We start from the raw sequence: 16,157 nt of genomic DNA on the forward strand, positions 1-16,157 counted from the left end.
CGCAGGGCCGCCAGCCTTCGCTGCGTCCCGCGAGGGGATGAGGGGCGCCTGGACAGCCTTGGTGAGACTCGGAGGCTGGCTGTGGCAAAATTAAAGGGTTCCTGCTCTGAAAGCGAGCTGAGTGTTGTACGTAGAGACAGGCGGTCTCAACTTGCTGACCTTTTCGTCGGTAAGTGGCTGTGAGGAGAAAGCTACCTAGCAAAGTCAGTATTTTTGAGAAAATAAACAATTTTCCCCCTCAGGGTAAAGGTGACATTTTAACGATGAGTAGAAAATTGCTTTTTGAAAACCTCTTGTGTAAAGAGAAGGAGAGCTGCTTGGAGGTGGATGTTTAGGGTTGTCTTTGCGTTTCCGTGCTAAGAATACCGTAGACAGTCATCTTCCTGCACACTTAAACTCGGAAGTGAATTTTTTAGCTTCTTGTAACCTTTAGCTTTGAACTTATTTATTAAAAATACAAAAGTGCGGTAACTTCCGATTACTGTGTAAGAACAAGGAACTCTGAGGAGGAGGACGAAATCGACTGGCTGAATGTCAGCCACTCCTGCGTGACTGATGGGGTGCAAAACGGACTTGCAGCCCGTGGCGCGTTTCCTTCAGTTAGCTCTGGGTGTCTTTAAGGAGGGACCTTATTCAGTAAAGACGGTCAGTGAACCCACAAAGATCCAATTTTAACACAAAGCATTATTCCAAGATGCTAAAAAATTAAAAAGTACACATTCAGTCACACTGATTTCCTTAAATGTTTTCCTCATGTTTTTTTTTGTGTGATATAATCAGGCTTTCGTTATTTGTAGTAAGAAAACTAGTATGTAAAAGTACGATTTCATTTTTGTTTATTTATTTAAATCCCCACCCCCACTTCCACCCCTGACCTGCTATGTCGCCCTCCCCCCTTAAGAACTGGATCTCTGAAGGCGGGGCGTCTCTTCCCACATGCTCGTGGCGTGCGCTCGGGGGCCCTGGCACACACGGGGTCTGGCGCACCCAGGGGGCCTGGTGCACCCGGGCCTGGTCATTTTTATCTTGTACGGTTATCTATTTTCTGTATTTTTCATTGTATGTAAATTGCATTCATCAACTGTCCGGATGCCTCCGTGGGACTGCGAGAGGCGAGGGTCGGCCTGAGAGCATGGCCTTCGCTGGGCGGCCTGCTGTGGGGGTCTGCGGTGCGGGGCCTTCCAGGCCGGGTCCTTCCTCCTCGCTCCCGTTACCTGTGCTTTCTCCCACCACGGCTCCCCGGGAACATGTGTCCCGTCCTCTCCCCTCTCCACCCCGCCCCTTCTTTCCAGTCCTGCCCCCCGGGAGTCCCGCCATCCTTCACCGTTCAGCTCACCCTGATCCCCTCTCAACTGCAGCAGTTAACACATGTACAAAGAGATGTGAACGTGGGTGTCAGGAAGGATGAGGAGCGCAGAGTGGCCGTGGTACAGAGAGGGGTCCTCTGAGGTCTGGCTATGACCCTTGACTTAACACAGGTGTACATACGTGCGTGTATGTTCATTTTCTTTTACTAGCTTGGAAGTGTATTAAATGTGGACAAGTTTTAAGGCATAGAACCTTGTTCATGGCCAATGCATTTTTTTTGTTGAATGACTCAAATGAGATTAGAATTAAGAATTTTTAAGAGTCTTCTAAAAATTTAATATCACATTCGAAGTGTAGAAATGTTCTATCCTGTGAATTTAGACAGAGTCTAGCCACATTTAGTCCAGGCGTTCAAACGTGCTGAACGAAAAGCTATCTATAGTGAAACGTTTAGGCCAGTGTCCCCACCGTGAGGGGTGTGTGTTACGTTACAGGTCGCGTGACCCCAGTGTGCTGGGTGGAAACAAGGAGGGTGTCACCGTGCGGCTATCGGAGAGGTGGGACTCAGGTCTTAGGAGATGGTCGCCCGAACACGCTTCCTTGTGTCCAGGTCGCTTTCAGCCTTGGTTCATTCTGCATCTGGCGTGTGGAAGGACCTTGTGAGCTGAGTTCTCCTTTCACATGCACGACTGAAAGCATCACGGCCGGTGTTCTCTCCTGCGCATCTTCTGGAGCTGCCGCCGACTCGGCTCGACTAGATGGCCCGCGGCTCTTCAGGGCGGTTCCGGTTCCGGCGGTTCGGCAGGCACGAACGTTTGACACCTGGCCGCGGTCCGCTCAGCCCCGGGGCCGGCTGGAGCCCGTGCAGCCCTGGACAGCGCTCGCTCTTCCTGCTGCCCGCGGGCGGGCCGGCCCGGCCGCTGTCTGAGCTGAAGGAGCGACCCTCTGAGCCTCCTCACAGAGCTCTGACGCAAGCTCAGAAGATCTCAAACGAACTCTCCACGTTTTTCCTCCACGTGTTTTGCACTCTCCCTACGTATTCCACAAACTGGGGAAGGATGGTAACACTCTTGGTCACCTCACCTCACCTGTCATTCCTCCTTGCAGGGGTCCCCGTAGTCTTTCGGTGTGCGACACGGCTCTCCTGACTGGAATGATTGGAACCCTTTCTCCCCTTCATGGCTGAGTGCCTGGCGGCATCCCCCATGCGGGGCGGCGGGCACCCGAAAGGCGTGAGCTCGCTGTGGGCACCGGCCGGAGGGCGCCTTTCCAGAGCAGGCCTTGGCTGGAGGAGCCCGAGCCTCAGTGCAGCCCTCGCCGCTGGGCCGGGTGCGTCTGCGCCCCAGTTCCCGAGGGCGGACGTCCGCCAGCCCCGCTCGGGCTGCACCGGGCCGTGTGTCCTGGGCGGAAGGCAGGCCTCCGAGTGCCGACAGCGGCAGCGCCTTTTCCTCTCCCTCCTGCCCCTGGCCTCCCCTGCCCCTCCCCGCCGGGGTCTGTGGAGTCAGGCTTGGTCAGGGGTCTCTCCTCTGCGAGAGGGGGAGGCCGCTCAGCCCGGCCTGTCCCGTCGCTGCTCCTCGCCGTGATGGCTTCTCCTCCCTCTGGCTGGCCCACCTTAGCCACAGGTTCTGCTCTTGGGTGACCCTGCTTGCAGCTGAGGAGCCAGCTTGCAGGTGGCCCAGCGTCGAATGACAGCAGGCTAGGTTCGCGGCTTGTTTTGGTTCACGTTTCTGAGAAGCGGATCGGATCGTGTGTTTACGCCAGGCCCCATGTGTCCCTGGCCGTGCAGCGATGGGCCGCCTGTCTCCCATGGGTTGGTGCGTTCTGAGGCGTGAAGGAGAGGGCAGAGCCTGGGGTACAGGCGAAGGCACCGCGGGGCACTCTCCATGACGAGAGCCGGCTTGCAGGCCAGCTTGGGGACACACGTTTGCTAGGACAGCGCAGTTCTCTTCGGTTCCGTGTAAAAAACGCTGGAGGCAGTAGGAGGTCGGCAGTGAGTGGCCCACAGGTAGGACCGCTTCCGGGTGTCGGTGGGCCCGGGAGGGGCGCGCGTGCAGCGGCATTCGGGACCAGAGCTTGTTATTTATGCTTTCTGGATCTTAGGACGTCAAAATAGGTTGTGAGACTGAATTTCAACTGAAAAGTTAAGCCCTAAGCAGCCTTTCGAGGTTTCCAATACCCACCTCCCCCGACGGGGTCCCGTATGCCCCCGAATGGGAAGCAGGTTGTCCGAGGATGTGGCCTCAGCGCCGGCTGCACTGGGCACCTGGGTGTTTTTCCGGCCTCGGCAGGGATTCACCGTGTGACGCGAGAGCTTCTTGTCCCCAGGTTTTACTGTAAAACGAGAGAATTGGCGAGGTCAGAGGTCGCAGGCGGGTAGGCGGGGAGCGGGTCGAGTGCGGGGCAGCGGCGGTGCCCGTGTCGCCAGCGAAGATGCCTCTGGCTGCGGGGGGCGGGGTGCCGGTCCGCGGAGTGACAGCGGGTGCTGGGAGGTAGGTGCAGGCTCCTGGGCGAGGCAGGCGGGAGGCGGATGTGGCGGTGCGGGTGCGGTGGAGGCGGAGGGCGGGCGCAAGCCCGGGGCGCGCGGTGCAGCGGGCTGTGTGAATTCTGCAGTGTCGCCGTCGGGAGCTGCAGGGGGCGGGGGGCTCAGGTGCCACCACGCTGGACGAGGGCCGCGTTCCCTTGGTGCGCGTCAGGTCAGGCCCCCCCGGCCCCTTCCCTCCCTGCCAGGCCTGCACGTCTGCGCTCGCTCGTCCCCCTGGCGCGGGGGGCCCCGTGTGTGAGACGAGCCTCGCCGTGCGTGTGCGTGTCCGTGAGCAGACGGTGCACGGCCCGGGCGCTTGTGCTTCACATGGCCCTGCGTGCGCTCTGCCGCCGGGTCTGCGTCACAGTGGTCCCTCCCGCGAGTGTCTGCCGAGAGCCTGCTTGTCAGGCCCTGTCCTAGACAGGTGTGGAGGGCCTTGCCTGTCACTCTCACGAGCGCCCGTTCCCGCGACGGTGAGGCGGCACCCGAGGATCCCGAGCAGACAGGTGGGAAGAGGGCTGCTTCCCGCGCGCCCGGCCGTCCGAAGGGCCGATGCGGCAAGACGGGTTCGCGGCGTGGCGCTGGGTGTGCGGCCGGCTTCGGTGGGGCACAGGTGTCCTTTGAGGGGCAGGGACCGTCTCCGCATGGGGCAGGTGGGGCGTCGTCTGCAGCCATTGACTCCGGGTGAGACATCTCGGGAGGGATGGCTTAGGCAGTTGTGCCATGTACGTTTGCGCCCCAACACCGGCTTCTGGGGGCTGCGTGCGTGTCAACGGCGGTGCACGGGGCTGGTGGACGGCACAGAGCAAGGGGAGGCCAGGAACGGGCCTCGAGGTTCTCCGCCGTTCAAGACCTGTGACCTCTTCCACGGTATAATGCTTCCGTCTAAACCGCCTTGAGTGGATTTGGAGCCGAGGAGTTTTAAATGAATACTTCGTGCACAACATTTTTTCATTACATGGATTAATCATTTTGCATTAATTAAAACATTAAAATCAGAAACATTAACTTATCGGTTTTGGTCACCACGGATTTATTTGGGTAGGCAGTAGGTTTTAACCCTCCCCACCCAAAAAACAGTTTTTGGGTTGCCTGTTGGCCTGGGCCCTGGGGCTGACACAGCTCTGCCCTGCCCTGCGAGGGTGGGGGCGCGGTGACCAGGAACAGCGCGTCTTCATGTGGACAGAACCACAGCAGGCGACCTCGGAACAAGCTTTGGGATGCGGGTGTCTGGGGTCAGTTGCTCCAAGCGAGGAAGTCGGGGTCGTTGCCCAGCCAACCAGTAGAAGCTGGTCAGTGGCAGTGGGAGCAAACGTGTGGTGACCAGGGCCCGACTCACCAAGGGGCGCCAGCTGCCAGGAGCCTGGACTTCTAGTTGAAACAGTTTGAAGAACTCAGATTTATTCATCAGGCAAACTTGCACTGAGGTGTTTCGCTGTGTTGGGTACGTGCTGGATCCTGGATCTGACGCGGGAAGAATGCCACGAGCCCTGTCGTGTGTGGCTCGGCCGGGCAGTTGCAGGCGAGTGTCGCGAGGTGCGCTCTGCTCTCCGAGGCCTGTGCCGCAGGCAAGTTGGATTTCAGTGGGAGGCGTGCGTAGCAGCGGCAGCCTAGGGCTGTCCTGAGAGACCAGCAGTCGGTTTACGGGGCTGTTTTGGCGCGAGTCACAGTGTAAGCAGTGAGGGCCGAGCAGCTCTGCCACAAACGCAGTCATCGCCGCGTGCGAGCGTTCACTGGCTGCGGTAGAGAGGGCCCTCACCGTGTTGTCACTGTACACACGCATCCCGAAGCAGAGGTGCTCTGAGCCCCATTTCCAGGTGAAGAAACATAGCAGGACTAAGGGTTTGCCCAGGGCCCGACGGTCACAGGCGTAGGGGCCACCTGGGGTGCTGACTGTTCATTCCCTGCCCTGCCTTTTAGTTTAGAGGTGATTTCCACATGCACTCACATAGCACTTTAGAGAATGTAATGTGGTCGCTTGAGCCTTGTTAGATGTCTTTGTACAGGTGCTGATCTCAGAGTTACATACGAAAGGTTTTTAGTTGATGTGAGACCTAAAATACGTCAGTTATGAGGAATATTATGGAGTCCATGTAGTATTTATTCCAGATGTTCGTTCATTCCTTTCGATGTAACTAGTTGGTACCATTCTGCCCTCAGTTTTGCGAAGGTGTGAATTCGAATGGAGAAAATCTTGAAGTTCCTCCAGGTGTCTGGAAGCGACTTACCTGGTGACTGCCCCTCCCCTCCCCTTTCATTTTCAGCCTTTGTGGTTTTCCCACCTGTGAACAGTGGCCATCTAGTGAGGTCCGTAAAATAATGTCACAGAGACGGACTTGGTTTTACTCTCACTAAAGGCCCGACGAGGTCATTTAAACGTCTTAGTTATTTGTCACAGCGGCTGTTCGCGCAGGCCCTGACCATCCATTGAGCTTGTCAGGAGTTCGTTGTACAAACTCTACTGACTTCTGAACATCCGTAGGCAGCAGAGTCGTAGAAATGAGTTAGAAATGAGTTAGAAGCCGTGGCTCTGGACAGCGCGGGTGGTTCGAGGTAGGTGAGAAGCAGCGATCTTAGCAGGACTTGGTCAGTGTGGATTGCCATCGTGCGCCATCCGTGCTGCTGAGACTTCGGTGAGAGTGTTAACTCCCTAACCGCGTGACGTGAGCACAGCCAGCGCCCAGGAAGGTTCTGGTCCTTAAGGGGGCCCGTTAAACTTCTGGGTCTGGAGCTTTTCGAGGAGGCAGTTCTATGCTAATTTTTCAGTTTATTCATGATTAGTGGTCTAGGTTTAATGTGTTTCTGCCTGAGTCAATTTTGATAATCATTTCCCTTAATTAAACATGTTAAAACTTGATCTGCTGTGTCTTTCTTTTAAACATACTGACTCGCTGTGCCTGGACTCATGCCTGGACTCGTGCCTGGACTCGTGCCTCGGTGGTGTTTCCGCCCTCCTGTTTTTCTTCATGCTCAGTATCCCTCCTTTAGAGTTGCCTTTCTTTAACTGTACTTTTATACTATATTGTGGTAAAACATATATAAAACAAAATTTGCCATTTTAACCATATTTAAGCATACACTTTAGCTACTCTTTATTGTTGAACAATTTTCTAAGTCATTAATTTTTCATATTTATTAATAAATTGTTTTCTTTCAGGCCTTTGTGAATTGGTTTCTAATCTTGAACTGAATGTTTTGTTTTTCTTCCTTCAGAATAATACTTGCGGTTAAATCTATGAACTTGATTTGGTCAGACACCTGAAGTTTTGATATGTAGTATTCTCAGTTTTATCGTTCACTCAGCAAACATCCATCTGGTGCATCTTCTGGTCTCGTTACTGCAGGAGGTACTAGGACTGTCGTGACTGCCCCGTCCCTTAGTGCTGGAAAACACTGGTAGGCCTGCGATGACAGGTTTATTACCTCTCTGTCAACAATAGTTGACAGAGAGCTTCGAATATTGAAGTGAATTGGAATTTCGAATATGGCCTGTATAACTTGAGCCTTTACAATGTAGTTTTTTTTGTTCGTTTGAGTTTTTTTGGTAGCATATTGGTCAGTTTCATGTTTCACGGAGCTTAACAAGAGAAATATTCAGTTTAAATCTTGACATAAATTTAACAGTTAAGCACTATTTAAATTTGTCATGTTTTTGTCCAGTTGATTTGTTATAGATTGATAGGTGCTCTGTTTTTTTAAAAAAATTTTTTTAATTCCGTTTTTACCTGGAGACATTAAATGATGTTTTCATTATGTATCCAACGTGGTTATTTTTATACTGAGTCATGACTTTTACGTGTTCATGAAAATTTCATTAACAATAATTGTTACAATATTATCCTGATTTTAGTATTCCTACCCATTTATTTGCATTTTTCTATGTCATCCATTTAAAATTTTTTTTGTCATGTTAGTAATAAACAACTGCCATTTGGCATAACGATTGCTTTGTGCTAGATTCTCTGTTAAGCACTTGTGGTATCTCACTGGACTCTGGCAACTCTCTGAGTGGTTTTTTAAAAAATCCTTCATTTACAAATAAGAAAACCAATTCTTGGAGGCGTGAATGACTTGCTCGAGGGTGAGTGGGGAGTAGCTTTCAACCACTGTTACTCTGTATAGTACTTTATATATTTTCTAAGCGGCCACAGGGTTCAGTGTTGCTTTAGAAAACAAACCACGTTTTTTAACACCTGGTGAAGTATCTCTTTCTCAGAAGAAAAAGCGAGCTCTGCAAAGGCTCAGGGTCGGGCGTTCGCTTCCCTGCGAGGCTCCCGTTAGCCCTCCTGCTGCTCCGTCTCTTCGGGCTGGGCCGCCCTGGGCAGTGAATGTCACTGACAGCGACCAGTATGTTCCTGGTATGTTTTTAGGCAGATTTCATTTAGAAGCATGTGTGTACATAAGAAGAAAACTGTAGCTGACTAAATTTTGTTTGGGGAGGGACATATGGTTCTGGGATAATGTTTTATTAATTTTTCGTCATTCTGTTTTATGACAAATTCAGATGGCTGGAATAAACTTATCAGTATTAATGCCGCTATTCTTGGAAGACATGTCAACATTTTGGAAGGAAGCTTAGTTTAGAAATACATATTTTTTGTAAGACATAATTTTTGGGATTCCACTGACTATTTCGTGTTCTCTTTACCCTTGACCATCACATCACCTGGGCAGTGTTCTTCGTAGCTGTTTCTCAGCTGGTTGGTGCGGAGGCAGGCGGAGCCCAGGCGCTCGGGCCTACCCCCGGGGCGTGGGAACTGCTGTCACCTGGCACAGCTGTGCAGCTCTGGGGCAGTAAGACTTCTGACCTGCCACAGGCGGGAATTGGGGGCACCGGAGGGAAGTGTTTCCAGGCTTTGTTATTGGGGGGGGGCGGCGAGGGACGCTACTCCCAATGCCCCTCCCCTGGGCATGTGCCCCTTCTGCCAGCTGGCGCTCTGCTTGTCCCCAGGGCGCCCTTGCTGGCCCCCTGAAGGGCACCAGCCCCAGGCCCAGGCATGCTTTCCGGCTGTTTTTCTCCTTTCCAGTTACCGTTATCCGATGTTCTATGTTTTTCAGTTGTCTTATTGTCTTTGATAAGGAGCTAATTTCCCCAGGACAGGGATGTTTGTTTAACTTACCACTGTGTCCCCAGTGCTTGGACTGGTACCTTGGCACAGGAGTGTCCCAGTAAAGACTGGCTGGACTGATGGACAGATGGATGCATGGAGCTGAATGGGATGGATACCCTTGTCAGTTCTGGCTGCTCGGTTGTGATCCCAGCCTTGGGGCCTTTGTGACCTCGAGCCCAGCAGCTCCTTCCTGGGTTAAAAGTGGCCTAGAAACTGTGAAGACCAGGGCTGTTTTCTGGGCCTGGGGACAAGATGGCTTTCAATAGAGTCAGTCAGCATGGCTTTGAAATTGTTTGTCATAATTAAGACTTGGGACAGAGAAGGACAGCTACTTCCATGCTATTCTGTGGTTTGAGGGGCACTCTGGAGCTTTCTGGAACACCCTGGAGGATAGTACTGAGTTCTGTCCCCTCGCACCCCAGATGTTCAGATGGCTGGTCTGCTTAATCCTTGGGCGGTGGCTGTGACAGGTGTAGTAGTTCTGACGGCCGGTTTGTGGGAGCGGGGCCGAACACAAATCCCCCTGGCCGCGGAGCTGCTGTCATTCATTCCTTTAATCACTCAGATCTCTGTCGAAGCACCTGACGCCTGCTGGACACCCTGGGCTTTGGAGTAGCTGGGGGCCATTCGGAGTGCTCGGTGGTGTCCGCGCACACCTGTAGCCCAGCTAACAGGCGCAGCCAAGGGCGTGTGTGGGCCTCGGAGCAGGAGGACAGGAGACAGCCCCGGGCTGAGGGAAGAGTGGGCCGCTGGCTGGGCCGGGCTGGGTGGACGTTAAAGGAGCCTCAGGGTGGAACTGGGGACATCGCCAAGTGCCCCGCAGTTCCCGGCGGAGTAGCTGGCGTGGGTCCTGGCCCGGCCTCCCGGGCGGCCTCCCGCAGCAGGGGCCCTGCGGCTGGCCCGGGCCCTGCGGCTGGCCCGGGCCCTGTGGGCTTTCTGCCTCGGTGATCCCGCGTGTGCTCTGGCTGGGAACCGCGGCAGAGCTTTGCTGCCTCTGGAAGGCCATACCTGGCTTTTCTGCTCACCTGTTGTCCAGGTGTGCCTCTCTTGAACCGCTCATCAGGATGTATAGAATGGTCCCTCTAAGGCAGCAGTCCCCAACTTATTTGGCACCAGGGACTGGTGCTTCCATGAGAATCCAGTGCCTGAGGATCTGAGGTGGATCTGAGGTGGTGATGCTGGCGCTGGGAGCGGCTACGAATATAGATGAAGCTTCGCTCACCCACCCGCCGCTCACCTCCTGCTGTGCGGTCCAGTTCCTCCCAGGCCACTGACAGGTACCAGTCCACGGCCCGGGGGTTGGGAACCCCTGTTCTAAGGTGCAGATGGCCCGTCTTGGTTGGGCTCACTCTGATTTGGGTTATTTTGGCCTCTGCTTGCTGACCTCGTGACTTCCGTCCTGTTTTAAACGTGGGGGCCTGTCTGTGTGGTTTTAAGGCTAAGGTTACTTTTCTGATGGGGTGGTTGGCAATCTTTAAAGAGGATCTGGAGTAATAGTCTTGCCTCCTTCTCCTGCCTCTGGGGCTCCCACCCCCATCCTCACTGTAGTTTAGGGTGTATTTTAAAAAGTGGATATTGAAACTGGGTGGCTGCAGAGGCTCGGGTGTCATTGGTGGTGGGGCGGCGGGGTCTCGGGTGTGTGGCCCCAGCCGCGATTGCCTTTGCTCTGCTCACCTCGGAGGTGGTTCGAGCCTGCAGGTGCCCTGACGCCATGGTGGCTGCTGGGCCCGAGCCCTCCTGTGCTGGCGCCCCTAGAATAGTGGGCCTGCACCCTGCTGGCGGTAAAGCGTCCTGCTGCTTTCTCCATCCAGAGGCTGGGACTGGCGCTCCCCACCTGTGCGGCAGGTGACGCAGAGTCTGGGTGCAGGGGTGAGGTGGGCAGTTTCTAACTCCTACTAAGATGTTCTTTATTGTGTTATTTTATTTGAGGTATTAGGAGTTTCTAGAATACTAGGTATAGTTTTATTCCACAAATTCCCTATTCAATGTGTTTCTCTGTGTAAACTTAACACGCGCATCATGATCTTAGAACCGTATGTAGCGTTGTTAGTGGTTGTGACGTTGTGGCTCCTGCTTTGAAGGTGTCCTCCCTCTGTTCCAGACTCCTTTTACCTTCGGCGTGAACCACAGAACCCCGCCCTACCCCGCCGGAGACTGCTGTCTTCTGTGCAGAAGCGAGCGGAAAGACTCTTCGTTTCTGGAGAGTGGGATTAAGACGGCGAGCAAACTGGCCCTCTCCATGGCTCCCAAGGGCAACAGCGTGCTGCACCTGCCCCTGTGGGTGTGCCCGGACTGCCGGCGGACCGTGGAGAGAGAGGAGAGGCCCGGCGGCCTGGACCCGCCCGCGGTGAGTGCCCTGCGCAGAGCTCGTTGGTGTCAACCCCCCACACCCCGCCTCCGAGGGCCGGGAGGTCGCCCCTCTGCATCTGCTTCCTGGAAGAAACGCCTCCTGTGCCATCTTCTGGTCTGTCGCACTCGGCCCGTCGTGCTGGTCTTCCTGGCTGCAGCTGCAGTGGGCACTAGGGGACCTGCCCTCCCTGGCCAGACAAGTGACCAGGCTTGGGCACGGGGCTGTGTCTTGGCTTTGCAGTCTGGCCTCAGATTTCTCTGGCGAAGCAGTTTGCTGGAGACTTTTCACGTTTAGTTCTAGACAGTTCTGTGTGCTGGTGACTCATCTGACGTTCTTTCCCACGTGCGATTAACAAGTCCGGTGTCCCCCTTTTTCCTCAGTTTTGTACCTCCGCTGAACAGGGGCGTCCTTGGGGGCCAGGTTGGTGTGGGGACGCCATGCCATCCGGTCCGTGGCCCAGACGGTGGCTCAGTGGGCCTGGGTCTGGAAGGACTCTCAGGTCTGCGCGCGTTGGGTTCTGGAAGGTGCTGACTGACTTCTGCAGCCATTTGAGGCCCCACATCCTCGGGCTCCTCTGTTCCTTCGACCTCTGCTCAGCGGCCGCCGTCCCCGAGCCGCGCTTCCCGCCGCTTCTCTGACGGGGGTGGCTCGGCGAGTGCCCTGCTGCTGTGCGGGGTGCGTCGTGGCGGCCTGTCCCGTCCCGTCTGTCTCTGCTGCCTGCCGCTGAGCCGGTGACTTCTGCGTCAGGGCTTCCATGAGGCAGCACCCCAGCTCACGTGGCGGTTTCTGCGGGAGTGCTGTGGTAGCCGAACCTCAGAATCAGAACGGCGTCCTCGCACCCTGCTCCTGCACGCCCTGAGGGCTCTTTCTCTGTGGTATGTCTTCTTACCAAGAGCAGTGCCGAGCCTGGCGTATTTTAGGTGCGCAGAGTGCTGAATTAATGAATGAATAAGTGAGTGGACAAGGAAGTGGCTGGACTGCGAGACCCTCGTGGGGGGTGAGGAAGACGGCCCCGGTCTTACCGGCTCACTTCCGTTTCCTCTCCGTGGCCACCGGCAGTGTTCGGCCTTCTGTTCCTAACGGGGGGCCGTCCGTCCGGTGTCGCCGACGCTGGGTAGTTCCATCTTCCCTTCCGCCTAAGCCCTCCCTGCACTGAGCAGTTTCCAGCCCTGCCCCCGCAGCGACTCTGCCTTTGGGGCGTGTGCCGGTGGGAGGAAGCCCCTCTGGTGCCCTGCAATTGCCCTGCCCTGGGGGCCGTCACCTCCTGACTCCTGGTTTGGCCTGGAAGGTGGTTTCTCAGATGAGGCTTTCTCTCCCTGTCCCAAAACGTGATCCCTGGGACCACAGAGCTGCCATGGCAGCCCGTGTTCTGCTACTTTTGTGAAGTTGGCCTCTTTGTTCAGGCCGGTTAAAATGGCGTGGGGCAGAATTCAGCCACGTGGAGTGCATGCAGCTCTGTGCGCTGACCGATGCCACCCCCACGGCCTGCTGGTCCAGCGTCACAGCCGCCTGTGGCGTGGCATGATGCTTCTGAGTGCCACACACCAGTTCTGTCGCTTATCGGTGCCGAGTAAACCACAGAGATGCTCCGCGTTTTCTCCTTCACCGCCGGTGGATGCGGGCTGTTTCCAGATTCGAGCCGTTGCTCTGGCTACATCACCGTACCCCCAAATGGTGTGAGTCTTTCCTTCTCTCTCCCCAGCCCACACCCCCTCCACTCTGCTTCGCTCAGCTGCTGACCCCGCCCCCAGGCAGGCCCTCGGCCCCTTGCCCCCCTCCTGCCCCCTTGGCAGAAGGAGGCCCCCTCCCTGGGGGCTCTCTGGTGCCTGTCCCCTTACATCCTCTCCAGGGCTCTGCTGCTTTAGTTACACGCGTCCTCTTACAGGTCACGAATCTTTACTTCTGTCCTGGCTCGTGCCAGGAGGAAGCTAATGCTCTGGAATCGTCGATTTTTGCAGAACCCACCTTTGACCTCGCCTCCCTTCCAGCCGTCACATCTCCTCTCTTCACAGCCATATATGTCTCTGGGTCAATTTAAAACTTCCAGTTTGATTTGATTAATGAGCAAGAGACTTTCCGTTTCTTTTCAGCCTAATTTGGGGGGATCGTGTTGCTGGACGCGGTCAGTCGTCGCCGTGCAGCCGCGTGGGGCTGGCCTCTCGGTTCCCGCCGCGTCTGCGCACGTGATTCGCCAGCCCTCGTGGGGTGCTCGCTTCCCTCTTTTCCACCAGTCTGGCTTGAAGTCTGTCAGTTTTGTCTTTTCAGTGAAGAGCTTTTTAATTTCTTGAGGTGTGTGTCCTTTCACTTTGTCTGTTTCATTAATTACTGCTCTTCTTTCTCTGTGCGCATGTGATGCGGACTTGGTCATCGATGCTGCGGTTCACGTGACGAAAGCGTAAAGGCACAGACGAGAGCCGCGTGGAGTCACCGCGCTGTCCTTCTGGCTCCTCGCCATCCCCCTGGCTTCCCAGAGGCACCCGCTGTGGCCAGATTCTAGTGTGTTCCTCTGGGGATGCTCAGTTCTGTTCCGCTTATTAAAGGTGGTGGTGGCAGACACCACAGTGCCCCAGGTTCCAGCTGTCTGGCAGTAAGTGGAGACGTGTGGTTCTCCCGGCTTCCTGTCCTGGACAGGGGCACGGATGCCATGCGAGGTGGCGGCATGTCGGTGTGGGGTGGGGGTGCTCTCCAGTTTCTAGGCCCCTTCTGAGGGCTGCCAGCAGGTGTCCGGGAGCCTGAGCTTGCGTGCCAGCTGCTTCAGAGAGCTGCGTCCTGTGCCTTCTCACCTGGAGACCTGCGGGAACCTGAGCCGTGCTCAGCCTGGCTTCCTGGAGGGAGGGAGGGGAGACAGCCCTGTGGCCCGCACGGGTGCCAGCAGCCCGCCAGGAGCCACACAGTCCTGCTGATGTGGCCACAAGCGCGGTTTTTTGTTCTTTCTCTGTGGCTGCCCTGCCACTTTTCCAAGTTGTGTTCTTAGCCATCAGTTTTTATTATTCTTCTCTGATGTGCTGGAAACCTCTAATTACTGCTCTCAGTTTTAAAATGTTAGCAGTATTGGCTCAATTTTAAGTATCCCTCAGTTTTCGCTATTTCTGTTTTCAACCATGAATTGTTGAGACGTCTTTGTAAACATCCACACGTGTGTCTCTTGGATTAACTTCAATCCTGCTGTTACAGATTGAGGTTGTGGGCCGGTCAGTTATACTAACATGTGGCTAAGTTTTTCTGAGTGTTCTGGTGTGCCTGAAAATGTTTTCTGAGTTCAGATACAGGACTCCGTGTACTCCCACGTGAACCTGTGTTTTACTAATTTTTCGAATGCTTCATCCGTTAATGTCTGAGTCAGATCAGTTAAAACCTACTATGTGTGTGTTATTTGTCCTTTCTTCATAAATATCCTCATTTTTGCTGTGCATGTTTTCAGGTGGTTCCAGGTCAGTGCAGGTTGCAATGATTAAATCTTGGTGCAGTGTCCTGTTGCACTGATGTCCTCTCTGGTGGCCCCTCGTCCCAAGGGGCTGTTTGCTTGCTGTCCGTTAGCCACGCGAGGGCTCCCTCCCTCCCTGTCCTCTGACACCCTCTTCCTTCAGTCTCGGTGTGGCATGCAGAGGGGCAGGCTGAACTGAGTCTTAAAGAGGAGAGTCTGCTGCTTTGTGGTGAGGCTGGCCCTCGTCACTGGGCAGTGACCTGTCTGGGTGTCTTCCTGCTCTCGTGCAGGCGGCAAGTCCAGCCCTGCCCTCGCCGGCGCCCCTCCCAGTCCATGCCTTCTCCAAGGAGCTTGCACACCCCGTTCCCAGGCCCGCCCTCCCTGCTCTGCGTCTCAGCACGCACCTCCACCCCCAAACCCTGTCGCTCGGTTTTCCTGAAGATTCGCGCGTTAGCAAACTGGCCATACAGTCCACGGCATTCTGTTCAGCATCACGTTTGAGATTCGTAGGTGTTGCAGTTCTTTCGTTTCCGTTGCTGTAGGCCTCTCAGCTGTTTGACTACGTTGTCGTTTACAAGTTTCGCTGAAGTCCTGCTTCATCACAGTGTCTGAAAGGCATGTGCTGAGGGTTCAGCTTGAACGCAGCGCGTGATTGTACTGCACAGGGACGTTCTCGGGTGGGGCTGGCCTTCGTGACGGAGCGCGTGGTGGCGGGGAGCGCAGCGGGCACCCGCAGCCGTGCGGGCTCCGCGCTTGCCCAGGTGCCGGCGGTCCACCCGCCTCGGCTTTCGCCGACGTCAGCACAGTGGACAGACAGATGGCGTCGTGGTGTGAGTGTGCAGATAGTTTCTACTGCCGGACCGAACGAGGAGGTGGTCAGGACGCCCAGGGCCCGTGGACCACGCTTTGGGACCGCCGTTGTACTGCGCTGTCGTCTTGCCGGTGCGTGGGAGTTCCCCGTGCGTGCTCAGCGCCGTCCCCCCGTGGGCTGTGTGCATCGCAGATGCGTCCGCTTCGCTGCCCTCTCACTGCGCTTGTAGCGTCTTGACGAGCAGAAGTCCATTTTTAATCTAGCCAAGTTTCTCATAATCTTCCTTAGTAGTTACTGCTTTCTTCAGTCCTGTTGGAATGCTTTTTCTATACGAAATCATAAACATATTTTTGGTATGTGGTTTCTTCTTTCAGCACAGTGCAAAGAAATACGTGAATGACAAATGTAAACCACATAAATAACTGAAAATTTTTTAGTAGCATGTCAAAAACTAAGGACAGGTGATGTTATACTGTAACTCAATATATCCAAGTTCATTTCAGCCTGTACTCAACATAAAAAATGTTAATGACGTATTTCCTATCTTTTGAAACTAAATATTTAAATTTTATGTGTATTTTACACTTAGAGCCCGTGTCGCTTAGGACTCCCCACGTTGCAGACCCTCAGCA

The 16,157-nt window shown here is 54.8% G+C and overlaps 1 protein-coding gene across 5 annotated transcripts in view; it reads left to right on the top strand.

Annotated features, from left to right (window-relative positions):
* The window catches only part of FAM193A (family with sequence similarity 193 member A), an 87,938-nt gene that overhangs the window by 10,524 nt on the left and 61,257 nt on the right, over window positions 1-16,157 (top strand). For all 5 annotated transcript variants that reach the window (XM_016159219.2, XM_036227411.1, XM_036227412.1 and 2 more), the window contains exon 2: window positions 11,042-11,287. In XM_016159219.2, the coding sequence (XP_016014705.2) occupies window positions 11,180-11,287 (108 nt within the window). In that variant the 5' untranslated portion in view covers window positions 11,042-11,179. The remainder of the gene's footprint in view (window positions 1-11,041; window positions 11,288-16,157) is intronic.

The sequence above is a fragment of the Rousettus aegyptiacus genome, unplaced genomic scaffold (assembly GCF_014176215.1).
Source record: "Rousettus aegyptiacus isolate mRouAeg1 unplaced genomic scaffold, mRouAeg1.p scaffold_m13_p_10, whole genome shotgun sequence".
NCBI classification, from domain to species: Eukaryota; Metazoa; Chordata; class Mammalia; order Chiroptera; family Pteropodidae; genus Rousettus; species Rousettus aegyptiacus.